The 16,323-nt window shown below is 49.7% G+C and overlaps 1 protein-coding gene across 12 annotated transcripts in view; it reads left to right on the forward strand.

The window, feature by feature from the left end:
- The window catches only part of EPB41L1 (erythrocyte membrane protein band 4.1 like 1), a 118,185-nt gene that overhangs the window by 53,691 nt on the left and 48,171 nt on the right, over positions 1 to 16,323 (forward strand). For all 12 annotated transcript variants that reach the window (XM_070420234.1, XM_070420228.1, XM_070420233.1 and 9 more), the window contains 4 exons: positions 9,734 to 9,933; positions 10,876 to 11,040; positions 12,937 to 13,041; positions 13,574 to 13,616. In XM_070420234.1, coding sequence (XP_070276335.1) covers positions 9,748 to 9,933; positions 10,876 to 11,040; positions 12,937 to 13,041; positions 13,574 to 13,616 — 499 coding nt within the window. In that variant the 5' untranslated portion in view covers positions 9,734 to 9,747. The remainder of the gene's footprint in view (positions 1 to 9,733; positions 9,934 to 10,875; positions 11,041 to 12,936; positions 13,042 to 13,573; positions 13,617 to 16,323) is intronic.

Consider the following 16,323-nt stretch of genomic DNA (forward strand, 5'->3'; position numbering starts at 1 on the left):
CTGGGGATGTGCCTGCAACCAAGGTACATGCCCTTGACCAGAATCGAACCTGGGACCTTTCAGTCCACAGGCTGACGCTCTATCCACTGAGCCAAACCGGTTAGGGCCAGAAGTGTATTCTATCCTTGGCTCCCCAACCAAAATCCTTCCTTCTAGCAGTAGCCAGTAACAGGATATTTCCTATGCCTACATAAGCATACGCACCAGAATGGGACCATAAATTACATTATTGTTTTACAACTTGCATCTTTTTCATTTAATGATGTCTTAACATCTTTCCATGTCATTATATATAAAATCTATCTCAAAAATATTCACGATAGGTATGTGCTACTTTTGTAATTAATGGAATGGGTAAGTCCTCATTAACTTGGGCATTTAAAGTTGCTTCCAATTTTACTGTTGTCTAAATAAAGCTGACAATGAAGTTTTGTAGTGTTTAAACAATTAAAGGAGGTCAAATGAGAGAAAGAGTCATAGACTGTGAGGGGTGCCCAGAGGGTCTGCTGCTTCTCCCTGCTCCTTTCCCTCCTCTCCTCCCTTCTCCGCAGAGCCTGAGGGGGCAAGGACATGGAGGGCCAGTGTGTGGGAGGGGCCCTATCTGTCACCCTCCAAGGGTGGGGATGTCCAAGGCAAACCCCTCTTTCACTCACCCAGTGTGGAGCTCACCTATGAAATTTTCAGATTCTCTTGGGACATTATAAGTGGCTGCCTGGACCCTGCTGCTGCTTATACCCCGAGTGTCCTTTGGGCAAGTTTTTTTATCTTCTCTAGACCTCACTGTGTTCATCTGAATGGTCGAGACAGGCTCACTGGTGGGAGCCATCGCTGCTCTACTGCAAACATGGTGCCAGAGTGAGCTCCTTGTGCATTCTTTCGTTTAATTCTCACTAAATGCCTTTGAGGTGTGGAGGGTTTTACCCTCAGCTTAAAAGCTCAAATTGGCTCTCAGAGAGGTTAAGCAACTTGGCCCAAGGTCCCCAAGCCAGTGGAAACAAGATTCAAACTGGTCCAAAGCCCGTGTTCGTCACTGCTGTTCTGTGCTTCCTCTCACTAACTGCTGATCAGTGAGGTCCACGCAAAATGGTTATTCTAAAAGGATCCTTTAAATTGTCAAGCGCCTTGCATGTGGGAGGGGTTGATACTGCTGTTATTATTTCTATATCCAGAGCAACAGTAGCTTTGGTTACATGGTTGACAGCAAGTTGGAGGTAGCAGGATTGAGGGGAAAGAGCATGGGACCATGAGCCAGCCCACCCGGTCCTAGTCCTGGCTTTATCTGATCTGACTGACTAGCTGTGTGACCTTGGCCAGCCAAGCCGGCCCGAGGAGTAAGCCCACTTACCCTGTTTGGCCCTTGAGCAGCTCCAATGAGACAAAGCCTGGAAGAGAACCAGCTCATAGCCCGGCTCTCAGAGGATGCCAGTTACAGGACGGTCTCTGTCTGCTTCTGCAGTCAGTGTGGCCCAAGAGGGAGGCATTTCTCCTTGCTGATGCTGTTACTCTGCAGTTCTGGGCATGTCACATGGTCCCCGGCCCACAACTGCACATCAGTTTGTGGCTCCGTGATGGCACATGAAACCTTTGGGCAGGAAGCCAGTGCTAACCGGTGGCAGCCTCTTCACATTGCTTGGTTTTATTTAATGTGGTGCCCAAGGGTACCACAAGCCTCTGACAGATTGCCATCTCTCCTTTGTCTCTTGGGAGCTGAGCAGCAGTAAGAACCACTGTGGCCCAGCTCCCATTTCAGCCCCTCTGCATCCTTCAGGAACTCCCAAGACTGGCTGGGAGGGTGGTACAGAGCCCCAGAGGCAGCTCTCTCACCCTGCACCCCTCCTCCCTCATTGCAGGCAGTCATTTCATTCACATCCACCCGGAGATTGTCACTCCAGGAAGTGAATGTTCCATCCTGGGGAAATCCCAATGGAAGAGCATCATCTCCAGAGAGAAAGAATAAGTCTTAACAGTCTCTCGCCCTCGCCCTCTCCCTCTCCCTCTCCCTCTCCCTCTCCCTCTCCCTCTCCCTCTCCCTCTCCCGCTCCCTCTCCCTCTCCCTCTCTCTCTCTCGTTTTTCTTTTAATTATTTTCTTTTTCTTTTCTGACTCCCAAAGTAATATATGTTCATAGAAAAATTTTAAAACACAGAGAACCCCCTAAAAAGAAAAGTTAATTCAGTAATTCCTTCTCCAAGGGAATGCTATTCTTAACATTTCATTCTTTAGACTTAGTACTGAAATGAGAATATCTAACATTTCTTGAGCACTAAGTGGGTTTTGGCATGTGCCAAGTGCTTTACAGGCATGATCTGATTCGATTTTCACAGCACACCTGTGAGGTTGGCAGATTATCATTAGGATTGTACAGATGAAGACACAGGCACAGAAGAGGCAAAGAGACTTGATCGAGCTCTCCTTGTTTCCCATTCTATCCTTAACCAGGAGAATATATTGCTTCTTCCCGGTTTCTCTTTCCCTCCCTCTCTGTTATATTTAGTGTTAGGAGGTATATCTGTCAGATTTTGAGGGGAAATAGAATTCCATTTTGGTATACATATCAGATGCTTCAACTGAGTTAATTGGTAGTAAAGGTGTGGGCAGGGTTAAGGGAACCCACAGGGGTACCTTCAAACTAACAGTTACAGAAGCTGTTACAGTGACAGAAGCTTCTACCTCCCCTTGGCCTGAATGAGCAGAGAGAGGGGGCCGTGTTCACAGAATCCAGTGATGGTTGGGCCTGTGCAAGGAACTGTCACAGAGGGGCTCAGCCACTACCAGAACCACAGGGTGGGAAATTGGGACGATGTACCCCAGCCTCTCTCTCTCCTTCCACCCTCTGACCTCCTGCTAGCACCTCCCATTGGCCAACCAGAAGTCTGTAGACAAGGAAGCTCAGACAGTCCTAGAGGTCAGCCTCCTGCTTCTTGGAGTGGGGCATGGATCTAGGGCTACAAACGAGGACTAATGGCCCAGGAAGCATGGTTCTAGGGGATGGAGGAGATGTGTCCCCTGACTTCCCAAAAGAATGAACAGATATCTCGTAACTGATTATCGAAACATCATTCAAAACAGAGGAATTACACTTTCTGCCTCGCATTCTCTTGGTGTTTTGTGTCTCCCACACCCGGTCCATTTCTCCCTCTCTTTACCCTCCTTCCTACCATTAGTTTCTACCTGGTTCAGAATTCCCAGAAATGCCTGGGCGAATGTTGTTAGTGTCTGTGATTTAGAAGAGACAGCCTTACTGGCTAGGGAGTAATTGTTCACGACCGTGGACACATATGGCTGTATGTGCCCCAATGTTGTTCCATTGTGATGCATATGCATGCATATGTTCTGGTACACATATTGTAAACATCTGTAACACGCTCTCCCTGTACTTAGCTTTAGCTTTCGTATTTCAAAGTGCTTTTCTGCTCTGTAACCTCCTTTATCTGCATGGCCCTTCTCTGTGGTGGGAGGACAGGGGCCCTCATCCCTGTCTGACAAATGAGGAAACATGCTCAGAAAGGGGAAGTGACCTGCCCAAGGCCTCTCAGATGGGAAGTGGCAGAACTGAAACAAAGCTTCCCTTTCAATCTTGGGAGTTTTTCCATAGCCAACCTCACCCCTGGCAGAAATTAGTATAGGACAGAAGCCTCTGCAGCTGCTGAAATGCCATGTCGTGAGGTGGACTTGGGAGTCCGAGAGACTTGGCTCAGCCTCATGTCCTTGGGCAGATTGGTCTGCCTCTCTGGGCCCGGGTGTCCTCATCAATAAAGTATGGGTGATGATATCAGGAGTTTGGATGGAGAAGTCAGGTGCTTAAGAGCTGATAAGTCATCAGGACAGGCTGGCTGGCTGGTGCCCAGAAAGACTCCCACGGTGAATGTAGCCCCCATCGCTGGTCCTCAGTTGAGAAGACTTGGAACTTGTCTTGTTGCTTTCCATCCACCCATTACCCCTGTGTTTGCCCATTTGTCCATCTACCCATCCATCTGACACTGCCATTCACTAGCTGTAGATCTTGGGCAAGTTACTTAACTGCTCAGTTTCTTCTTTAGTGAAATGGAGATAATGAGAGCATCTATTATATGTTCTTATAAAAATTAAATGAGTAATTGATGTAAAGCGCTTAGATCAGTGCCTGGCAAATAGGAAACTATAGATATATTAGCGTTGTTGTTGCTGTTTATCGAAAACAGCACTAAGCCCCAGAGGTAATGGTGAATGAGATTAATAAAGTTTTGTCTTTATGGAGTTTATATTCCAGAGGAGGAATAGAAACAAATAAGTAAATCAATCAATAAATTTAAGTTTTGTTTGTGATAGTTTCTATGGGAAATTCAGCATATTTGCTAAATGGGTACAGAGTTTCTGCTTGGGGTGATGAAAAATTTTGGAAATAGATAGTGGTGATTGTTATACTACATTGTGAACGTAATTAAAAACCGAATTATACTTAAAAATGGTTAAAGTGGCAAAAAGAACCTAAAACAAAATGTCAGCATGCTGTAACCCAAAAAACTAGGGGGAGGGATCCACTTTAGACAGAGTGGTCAAGGGGTACATAGACTGAGATCTGAAGGGTAAGAGCTGCCATGGCCAAGATACAGGGACACACCCACTGTCTATACCAAGGTACCATTTAAGGGCAAAACCCCACAGCAGAGGCAAGCTTGGTGTGGTTGAGGAGCAGATGGAAAGCCAGTATGGCAGGCTCACAGTGATGGTATGGGCAGCAGTGGAAGCTGATGCAGGGGCCATATATAGCCTTGATAAAGAGTTTGTGTTTTCTTTTGATGGGAAGTCATTGGAGGTTTTAAAGAGGGCATCCAATTGGAGTTTTGAAAAGGTCCTTGTGGCTCCTCTGTGGAGAATAAACCCTAGGAAGGCCCAAGTGGCTACAGGAAGTCCATAGGGGAGGCTGGGGAAGCCATGCAGGATGAGTTAGAGTAGCTTGCACCTGAGCAGTGGCTGTGGGAATAAAGAAAAAGAACAAATCCAAGTTCCTGGACTCAGGGATGCTGACTCATGCTAACCCAGGTTGGAGGACCTGATGTATAAATCTGTCGATTCATTTTAATGAGTGACACAGCAGCAGGCCAAGTGGATATTGCCTTGGCTGGGCTAGGACGCCCTCTCCCAGAAGGCCACCCAGATGGAAAGCCACAGTGTGGGAAAGCTGCTTAGTGCCCCTGGAGGAGGACCAGCAGGTGGTTGCAATGTTGAAGAGCATTAGATGCTGACAGCCTGCAAGTCTGGCCCCAGACCCACCAAGTGAGCTTCCTGGGCCTCACTGGGCTCCACTCCTTCAGACAGGGCTGGTGTAGGCACCGTCAGCATTTACTTCTCTGGCTGACCCCTGTCCCCCTTTGCTAATCCCATGCATATTGGATTTCATATTTAGTGTCATCAGTCAGGCCTTGCTGGCCTGTGTCTCTTTGAACGTCTTTCTGCATCCATTCTGGGTGGGCACTTCTGAACTCCTGGTTCTCAGACCACTCCCTACTGTGGCTTCCCATTGCCGCTTGTAATTATAGACCATCTCAGGGTCGTTTCATTGGTTGCAAACGGTGCTAAGCGCTTTCTCGGTGTTATTTTCCTGAATCTCTATCACCACCCTGAGAGGGAAGGAGGCATATTTCTGTTTTTTAGACAAAGCCACCTAGACTCAGAGAAGTGAAGTCACTTGCTTAAGGTCACACACAGATAGAGGTAGTTCTAGACCCAGACTTTGGGTCTAGGTCTCCCCTGCCCTGCTGCCCTGTGAAGGGTCCCTGAGATGACTGTGAAGTCCCTGACCCTGGCCTGCCCTGGCGTGAAGCAGCATGTAGTGATGGGGGCCTTGCCCCTCCCAGTAGTCACACGTCTGACTCCTGCAAGGCTGCCTGCACCACCCCCAGCTCCTTCACTTCTCCTGACTCCACCTGTTCCTCCTGCCAGGCTGCTTGAAGCTCACATTTATAGGCTTCTTGTTCTGAGGAGTCAGGATGTCAAGGCCACCTGTCTGTTTCCTGCACAGCACTACCTGTTCCCATCTCTGGGCATTTGCTCACGTGACGATTCAGCCAAAACACCCTCCCGGCCGTCTCCTGTCTACATTCTCCCTTTTCTCAAAACCTGACTCCGCCTCACCCTCCATTCCCTACCCTATAAGCCCTTCTTTGAGAACTCTAGGCCATGTTCCCATTCCCTATCACCAAATCTCCAGAATCTTCTGGGAGCTGAAACATACACTAGCAAATCTAAGTCACATGCCTGGTGTTTAACCGTTTCCTGGGTGAGCATCTTCCTCCCATGCAGCAGTGAGCGCCGTAGGAACCAGCACATGCTTCCCTGGGGTCCCCTGTGGTGCCCGGCCAGCCTGGCCGCCAGTGGGCTCCGTCAGCCTGTGCTGGCCTGGGCCTGGGCAGAACTGTGCCCACGTGACTGGCTGTAGCAGAAGCCACGGCCAGGTTCTTGGCTCGTTTTCCATGGCCTGGTGAGAGAACCATGCCATTATCCCTGGACTTGTAAAATAAAGAAGAATCTTACTGTAGGTTTTAATTTTAATGTTATTTTTCTTTTTTAATTAGTAAATTCTTTTTAAAGTTTGAGCAGACTTTTTGTCCTTCTCATTCTGTCATACCAAACCACGTGCTTTGAAAAAATTTATTTTTAACCTCTAATGCTTTTATTTATTTTATTTTTAAGACTTTTAATTCTTTTCTTAAAATATGTTTTTCTTGATTTCAGAGAGAGGAAGGGAGATGGAACGAGAGATAGAAACATCAATAATGAGAGAGAATCATTGATTGGCTGCCTCCTGCATGCTCCCTACTAGGGATTGAGTGCACAACCCCTGTATGTCCCCTGACTGGGAATCCAACCATGACCTCCTGGTTCATAGGTCAATGCTCAACCATTTAGCCACACTGACTGGGCAACCTCTAATCCTTTTAAATCAAGAAATCTCCAAGTATAGTAGAAAAACTGAGAACTCTGTTAAGCAGAAAGAAGAGAAAATAATCATCTGTACTCTCTAAAAACAACCAAAGTTAACACTTTGCTGGGTTTTCTGTATCTGTGTATAAATATTAATCAAAATAGGGTCCATCTGTGCAAACTGTTATGTATCATGCTTTTTCATTCAGATATTCTCCGTCATCTTTTTAAACTCTCTAAGTGATGAGCCATCATTTATCTAACCAGCCCCTGGCCACAGTGCTCATGGCTGGCTTATGCCACCTCCTTGGATCTGAGTGTTTTCTCCTTTGAGGAGCTTCTGTTGAGGTTTGCTTGAAGCAGCTAGGATTGGGGAATCAGGAGGCTGAGTGGGGAGGAGAGTGGGTGGGAGGGTTAGGGAAAACCTGTCTGAGGAAATGACTGTCACTCAAGTCTCTTTCGCTCTCTGGGAATCATCTGTAAAAGAGAGGAGATGGAATTATCTTGAATGACTTCCAGTGCCCCTCCTCTGTGGTTCTGCCAGCACCAGGTCTTCACTGCCAGCAGGCTCTGCTAAAGACCCGGACAGAGGAAGACTGGGGTATTTATTTAAGATTGCTCTCCTGGCTGTCCGCAAGAAGACCAGGCCAGGGAAGGTTCAGAGAGTGCGGGCTGAGGCCAGCCTGAAGCAGAGGGGAGGAGCTGATGCTCCAGGGCCACTGGGCTGCCTGGGCCCGTGAGGGTCGTGTGGATTCTGCTTCTTACAGCAGAAACATACAGATTAGTCTGTGGGTTCTTTTGTGTGTGTGTGTTTTAAAGCAAAATTAAGTAGGCATTTATGTTGAGGGTTCTTCCCTCTAGGCCTTATCTAGCATAATGGCCGACATCCTCCAGCGCAGGCTGAGATCCCGAGCCAGGCGGGCAGGTCTGTTTGGGCGGTGAGCTCCCTGGAGCAGCTCTTGTTGCTTTGTGTCCTGCACAGTCAGCACTTGGTGTCACCCAAGCGACAGAGAGCCTTTATTTTCCTGCGGTTTTAAGTGATCCCGTAAAGCCCAGGGTAATGATGTAAGTGGGAAGCATCTCTGGGCGAGGATGAGGCATTCTGGACCAAGGCCTTCTCTTCCTCCTCATCTTCCACTTTAATAGCAGCATCAGTAACAACAAACCCTCTCATTTGTGCTACGAGCTCCAGCTTACAAAGCTTTTTACTCATTACCCATTCATTGGGGTTTGAGGATGTTTGTGATCTGTCCAGGGCCCCAGAGCTCCTGCGTGGCCTAGTGGGGCGCTCAGGGGTCCTGCCTTTCTGTCCAGGGCCCTTTGATCTGGGCTGGGCTGGTGCCCTACAGGAACACAAGGAGAGAAACTGAAAAGCAAAAAGCAAGTGTGGGGCAGGGGTATGTACCTCTGGAGGTAGCTGTGATGTTGAAGGGTAGATCCAGTGTCTGTCTGTCTGTCTGTCTTCCTGCTCATCAGGGGCCTCTCATAGTGGATGGGGTCAGGGAGGAACCCTAGGGTAGATCCAGCACCTGTCTGTCTGTCTGTCTGTCCATCAGAGACCTCCCATGGTAGATGGGGTCAGGGAGGGATTTGCCAGGTCTAGTCTCGATCTTTCTCGTTTATATCCTGGCAGAGTTGGTACTAGGTGTCACATAAGCGTCAGGTGTATTTGGAGGAAGGCTCTACATCAGGGGTGAGGGTTCCTGCCCATATCTCTGTTCCCTGGTTTTAGTTCCAAACTTCTCTTTGAGAATCAACTGATTGGAGTCAGAATAGGTACTTTCTCAAAACACCCAACTTGTGAGTTAAAAAAAAAAAAGTATATTTAAAATTATTAACCTCTCTTAACAGTTTGCTGATTGATCTTTCCGATCTTTTACTACAAGTACACAAACACAATGATGTATTGTTGAGGTTGTTGTTTTGTTTTTTAAATATGAAGTGGAACCATGCCATTCTCTCTCCTTTTCTGTCTTGGCAGTGTGCTTATTTCACAGAATACCTGGGCAATAAGTCCTTGATTCTCTGAAATCTCATTTCTTGCTCCAAGAAGAAAAGGATAAGAATAGCTAATTTATATATAATGTATATGATAGATAATTTCTCTAAGTCCCTTGCTTTCTTGGGTGAGTCCTAGAGAGGTAAACTGAATACCCCATTTGTGGCCAACCTGGGCCTGAACCCAGTTTTTCTGACTCTTACATCGGCAGGGCTATGCATTTGTTAAGAATGCCTTTCTGTCTTACCCTTTAGATCCATCCTAACAACATCCCTGTGATGTCAATGGGGCAGGAATTATTGACAAGGCTTGGTGCATGAAGAGCCTCACCCACAGTCAGCGCTGGGAGGGTCTGGAGCCTAGGCCTCTTTTGATTGAGTTCAGCTTATCCAGCCTTTAGTGAGGGGTTACTGTGTGCCAGTAGCCTAGTGGGGCGCTCGGCCTGCTGTTGTTGGACAGACAGCCTAGCTGAGGTCCTGCCTTGTGCTCTGGGCAGAGTGGGGCTCCCTAGAGAGACTCACATCGTCCCTAGGAAGGGTCCACATTCCAGACCTGGGACAAGATATCAGAGTCCCTGAAGAGCTGTTTGTACAAAAGGTTGGGAGGGAGGAGTCTGTGACCTCGGTTGTCCCCACTAACCCCTCACTTCTCATGACTCTCTCCCCATCCCTACTTCCTGTCCCTCCCCCCTCCTCCCTCTCTCTGTGGCTCTTTATCCATTTGTCTCCATCTGTCTCTCTCTGCATGTGGTTCCTGCCCCGCTCGCTCTGTTATGTCATACTGTCGCTGCCCCTTTCCCCGTCGTCACATGTTCTTCTTCATGCCGATGCAGGCGTGCTGGTCACCATGACAACAGAGACAGGCCCGGATTCTGAGGTGAAGAAGGCTCAGGAAGAGGCCCCACAGCAGCCTGAGGCCGCTGCTGCTGCTGCTGCTGTGACCACCCCAGTGACCCCTGCAGGCCACGGCCACCCAGAGGCCAACTCCAATGAAAAGCAACCGCCCCAGCAGGAGACTCGGCCTGCTGAACAGGTGTGTGCCCGAGAGCATGGGCATCCCTCTTCCTGCCCAGCCTGTCCTCTGGGGCAAGTGCTTAGGAAGGAGGAGAGGAGGAAATGAAGATTTATTACTGACCAGTTACATGCTGAGCACAGTGTCGTTTTTATATTTAATTCTCCCAGACCTAAGAGAGTAGCTATTAATTTCCCATTTTACACTGGGGGAGATTGAGGCTCAGCAGGATAAAGTGAGTTACCCAAAGTCACATTGCTAGAAAGTGACAGATGTGGAAGTTGAATCTAGATCTGGTGTCAAAAACACATGTTCTTTCAACCTCATTTCCTACCCCCTGAGCCTGTCCATTCTAGCTTCGCCAGCCCAGGGTGGCCCCAAATTTATCACCCTGAAGCTACAAGGGACTCAAGGAATCACCTAGTCATTGACTTCACTCCTTCCTTAAATCACGATAGGCCCAGAAAGGGCAGGGACTTGGCACAGGTCAGTGAGGGTGTCAGTGGTAGAGTTAGGACAAGGGGGCAGGGCTCAGGCCTCCCTTCCCTCCATTAAATTGGTCCACAAGTCCCAAACCTCATGCTAGACCCAGTGACAGATGAGGAAGGAGGAGAACAGATGGATATTCTTATAACTCATGCACTATTCAGGGGAGACAGGACAGCTCTGGCCACTGGGGGTGGTTTTGTGGGATGCTCCCGCCTACAGAGGCTGCCACAGCAGCAGGAGCCTGCAGGAAAGCAGAGGACCCCTCAGCTGAGTCACCCTGTTGCACATGGAAGCTCTGGCTCTCCTCCTGCACTACCCACCACAGACTCTGGTCACCCCAGGGGCCTTAGATGGCAGTGGCTCTCGTTTTGGGGTCCATCACAGCCCCAGCTGCCCCCTTGTTGGAGCTCATTTGGGTGAAAGGCTATGATTTCAAGTTCGCTGACCAAACTCTTCTCCTGGTTGGACCTACAGAGCCTAGACATGGACGAGAAGGACAACGGGGAGGCTGATGGCCTGTCAGAGAGGACCACGCCCAGCAGGGCCCAGAAATCGCCCCAGAAGATTGCCAAGAAATACAAGAGTGCTATCTGCCGAGTCACTCTGCTCGATGCCTCTGAGTATGAGTGTGAGGTGGAGGTAGGGACCACCCAGTGCCACATGCCCCATCCGCAGCCAGCTGGCCTCAGAGCAGAGCAGGCTTCTGTGTGCACTCAGCCTGGGCCAAGCCAGAGGGCATCCATTCGTCGTGGAGTCCTGGACTGACTGGAGTGTACCAGAGAGATGACCTGGCCAGCCCTTTGTACAGATGGTGGCATCCAGGCCCGGAGATGCCTGTTTTGATTGCAAATAGAATTAGACGAGGCACCAGGCTGGCACCAGGAAAAGGTTTCTCAGGGTGGCTGTACCTTGGCAAGGAGCCACCATCCAAGGGCTGATTTGCAGCCCAATCTCTTTACTGTAACCCAGCAGACACTGTTTTATTTCAATCATTTTTATTGGGTGGAGAGAGGGATACTCCCTTGTGAAACCCCCCTGCCCAGGATACCACCTCTAGTCTCTAGGACAAACTGGTCACTTGAGGGTTCCATGGTAAGGGTGTCCCCCAGGCGTAGGGAGGTGGCCCATTGGAAAGACACACTCCCCCAGGCTGTGTAGAAACCCTGTGGCATGGTCCTGTCCCACACTGGGTGGCAGGGCAGACCCCTCCTCTCTGGGGTCAGCCCTTCTGGCCTCACATTTAGCGTCTCTCTTTTCCTATATAGACTCAGAATCCTGCCTAAATTCAGAACTGTCACTCGCCCCCTTAGAGGTTCTTCCCTAGTCTAGGCTCCATTCCTGGCCCTCTGCATGCGAACGGAGAGTCCAGAGGGTGGCCTTACTGCTGAGAGTTATAGGAGCCACCTTCCTCCCTCCCTCCTGCCCTGATCTTAAGGGGCATGACTTACTTCTGAGCCCTGGGAGGCTGGGTCCCTCTTTTTTGCAGGGTTGGGTTTTTGTTTTGTTTTTAAAATATTTATTACTTCTTTAGAAGGGTTTCAGAATAAACATCTGGCCTACTTCTGGGCAAAATAAAGGGATATCTTCTACCTCTTCTCTCTTACCCACACTGGCCCCAAGAGGCAGTTTCGTCCTGCCCTAGAAGAGGGTAGAGTTTGGCTGAGGCCAGTCCACGCTCTCTGAAGCACTGCTCTAAGCTCAGGAATCTCTTGGCTTCCCGAAGCTGCTGTCCATAGTCAGGCCTGGTCTCAGCCCCTATGACCTCGCCAGACCTCGCAAGGGCCTCACCCTCTCTCTGGAGGTCCCTGCCTCTCGGAGTAGTAACTGCTTCTCACTCCCCCTGCCCTGTATTGGTGCTCATCCTCACCCCTGTGGGTTTAGGGTACCGAGCCAGGTTCTGGGATTTGTCCTTGTGCATTTTCAGGCCCAGATGGTGTTCAGAGAGGTACCAAGCCTGGTTGAATGGGGGTGGTACAGAAAGGTGGCTCCATCAGGCTGCTTCTAGCTGAGGCTGATTTAGACCCCATGAGCCCCTATAAAAACTCATTTGCTGCCCGGGTAGGATTTCACTCAGACTTAGTGTAAGGGGAAGGGCTGGGGAGGGTGAGTCACACTGTGACCCTGAGTCCTGGGCTCTCCCCTTCCCCACTGTCCATGTCCCTCATATTTCATGTGACTCTTCTTTCCTTCTCACACCCAAAGCTTAGACTTTTCATTCTCTGTTCCTTGAGTCCAAGTTAGCTTTCTTCTCTTAATCCCTGTAAGGAAGGAGAAATCAGTCAACACCCCCCCTCCCCGACTCCCAACTCCCTCTCCACCCCCTGAGCAGGTCTGAGGTCTGGGAAGGCTTGGAAGAAGGCACTTGATGACCTGGGCGTTAGGTTCAGAGCCAGATGGGTGGCAGGAGTGCTGACATCTCTGCAGATGCTGGGAGGCGCTTGGGGGTTTGCACGTTGTTCTGGTGGAGTCACAGGTCTCCCCCTGCCCCGCCTGGAAGTGACTCTGGCCTCACAGAAGCTTTGCTCTCTGCTTCAGAAACATGGCCGGGGCCAGGTGCTGTTTGACCTCGTCTGTGAGCACCTCAACCTCCTGGAGAAGGACTACTTTGGCCTGACCTTCTGTGATGCTGACAGCCAGAAGGTACCTGGGCTGGGGAGCAGGGCTGGCAGGGGAGGCCTGCTGTGGGGGAGGCTTCTTCTATGGCCCCCATAGTCCTGGTGGTATCCCATGGCTTCCATCAGATCTTCATGAGGCACTTCTGTTCTCTGTGTCCACTCCATCCCCCAGTCCTTTCTTGGGGACCTGAATGCCACCCCAGATGGGTATCTGGAGAACCAGCCATGGCTTCCTGGGGGAACCGAGGCACTTCCCCCACCCTTGGGAGGCTCCTAGTTGCTTCCTCCCACCAGTCTCACCGCAGCTGTATTACCTGTTCACTGTGCTGCCTCTGGGCAATGCCACCCCAGGGCCCTGAGTCCCAGGCTCTGTGGTGAATCCAGGCCTTATTCCCTTACCTCCCAGTCCCAAGGAAAAGGGCCCAGGAAGCTCAGCCAGGGAAGGGTGCTCCCACCAGGATCTGTCAGGGGGGCTATTTCAGGATGTTGCTCTCTCCTGGACCTATCTGGGTCCTCTTCTTTATCTTCCCTCTAATGAACTCTGTTTTCTCTTGCAGAACTGGCTGGACCCCTCCAAGGAAATCAAGAAGCAGATCCGGAGTGAGTGGCCGGCTGTGGTTGGGAATGCGGTAGAAGGGTGGGCAGGGCTCCAGGCAGTGGGGCTGCAGTTGTGCTGCTCTGTCCTACTTTGGGAAGTGTATTCAGATCCTTGAGTTCATTTGCTCCTTGGAAGATCCTGGGGAAGGCAGGGCATGGTTTTATAGATGAGGAGCCTGAGGCCTAGATAAGAGAAATGACTGTGCAGTGATTTTCAATCCTTTTCATCTCATGGCACACATAAACTAATTACTAAAATTCTGTGGGACACCAAAAAATATATATTTTTACTGATCTGACAAAAAAAAAAAGGTATAATTTTGGTTAGTTTTTTCCCCCCCATTGATTTTTAGAGAGAGGAAGGGAGAGGGAGCGAGAGAGAAACATCAATCAGCTGCCTCCTGCACATCCTCTGCGAGGGATCAAGCCCGTAACCCCTGTATGTGCCCTGCGGGATTGAACCAGCAGCCTTTAGGTGCACAGGATGATGTGCAACCAGTTGAGCCACACCAGCCAGGCCTCAGTTTGGTTAAATAGGTATAATTTTGATTCATTCACACCAGATGACTATTCTTGTATTGGCTGTTGTTTTTTGTTGTTTTTTAAATCCTCACCTGAAGACATGTTTATTGATTTTAGAGAGAGAGGAAGGGGGCGGGGGAGAGAGAGAGAGAGAGAGAGAGAGAGAGACCAGTTGCCTCCTGTACACACCCTGACCAGGGATTGAACCTAAAACCTAGGTGTGTAACCTGATCTGGAATCGAACCTGGAATCTTTTGGTGTACGGGACAACGCTCCAACCAACTAAGCCATATTCAGTGAGGCTGCTGTTGCCATTTTTAAATTTACAATCTAAGGGAAAAGAGGTCAGTGTCCGTGACTAAATAGTTATTGCATGTTTTAAAATTTTCTGTGGCACACAATGTGCCTACTGTGGCATACCAGTTGAAAATCCCTGTTCTAGCCCAGCTGTGGTGGCTCAGTGGTTGAGTGTCAAACTACGAACCAGGAGGTCATGGTTCGATTCCCGGGCTTGATCCCCAATCGTGCAGGAGGAGCCGATACTCTCTCTCATCATTAATGTTTCTATCTCTCTCCCTCTCCCTTCCTCTCTGAAATCAATAAAGATAGATTTTTTAAAAAAGAAAAAGAAAAAGAAAATTTCTGGTCTAGAGTCGCACAGTAGGTTAGCAGAGGGATCACAGATGCCCTCAGGATGTCAGCACTAGAAGGGACTTGCAGAGTCATCTAGGACCAGGGGGCAAACTAATGACCTGAAAACAGCCCCCCTCCTCTCCAGGGCTGGTGAAGGCTTCAGTGATCAGTGACCCCTGACTCAGCTCCGAATCCTTGCCCACACAGCACTCATGGCCACTGCCAACTGACAGGAGTTAATATGTCAGAAGTCTAGGCCCTTCCCTGATCGTGGCATCTCCTGTATTTAACAATGGGTGACTGAGGCCCAAAGAGAGGCAGCTATTTGCTCAAGGTCACAGAGCAAGGTATTGGCTGAGCCAGGTCTTCAGCCCTGGCCTCCCAACACCATCCTGCACTCTTTCAAGGTCTGGGGCAAAGACCGATGAGCAGGCTGACAACCTGTGCTTTATGTTGGGAGGGGTGGGGCTCAGATAGCAGAAGGAGGCGGTAGGTGGCCTCAGAGAGGGGCCATGCAATAGGCGGAGACCTAGAGCCTAGACAACCCTCCCCCTTGCTTGGACTCTCTGGTCCCTGGGCTAGAAGGCTCTAGCGAAGCCTGTTGCTATGACAGCAGGCAGCTGGGCCCAGGGATGCCAGCTGACTCTGTGGGAGGGGGCTTGAGGAATTCTTCCTGTAAGCTGCTGTCAGTTGTAGACAAAGAGAGAGGCACACAGACAGAGCATGCTCCTCTGGAGCCGATGAGCCTTAGGCCTGGGCTGAGGCTGTCCCCAGGAGCCCCAGCCTGGCTGGGCGGCCTGGCTCTCCTGCGTGAAAGAATCAGAATAAGTACAGTGAGCAGTGTCTGAGAAGGACCCAAAGCTTGGAAAAGAGAAGCGCTGGCCATTGTGGGTCCCAGCTCCCTACCACCGGCAGGGTCAGTGCCCTCGTGTCATCATCGGAGCAGTGCTGCCTCCTGTATAAAGCCACAGTCTCTCCCCTACCCATGTAACTTCCACCCATTCATTCGAGTTTCATGTTCTGGGACCCCAGGGAGCAATTTTTTACGCTCTTTCTTTAAGACAGCCCTCCCCCGCCCAGCCTTCTGAAGGTGGCACACGTCCTTATCTTGGGCTTCGGAGTTGGGTATATTTCCTCTCAAATCTCTGTGTCCATCACCGAGGGCACTGGGGGCAGTTCCTCCAGCCCTCTGGGCTCCTGCTTCTCCTTGGCAAGCAGATTAATGACTCCTACCTCCCCTGGTGGAGGTGACCATTAAATAACATATGTGTGGACAGTACCTGCTGCCTAGCAGGGGCTTCTCTGAGGCAATGTGGTGTGGTGCTTAAAAGGAGAGCAAATGAGGCTAGACTGCCTGGATTTGATTTCTGACTCCATCACTACTTCCTGTATTGTTTTTTGTCTCGGTTTCCTCATCTGTCAAGTGGGAATGATGATAGTATGTACCTTTAGGGTTGTTGTGAGGATTAAACGAGTTATTAGGTACACAACACATAAAATGGTACCTGCACAAGTAGCACCCAGTATGTATTAGTTACTATTATCATTATTATTA

This window comes from Myotis yumanensis, unplaced genomic scaffold (genome assembly GCF_028538775.1).
Source record: "Myotis yumanensis isolate MYYU_CA2020_CCGP unplaced genomic scaffold, mMyoYum1.0.hap1 SCAF_7, whole genome shotgun sequence".
Classification (NCBI taxonomy): Eukaryota; Metazoa; Chordata; class Mammalia; order Chiroptera; family Vespertilionidae; genus Myotis; species Myotis yumanensis.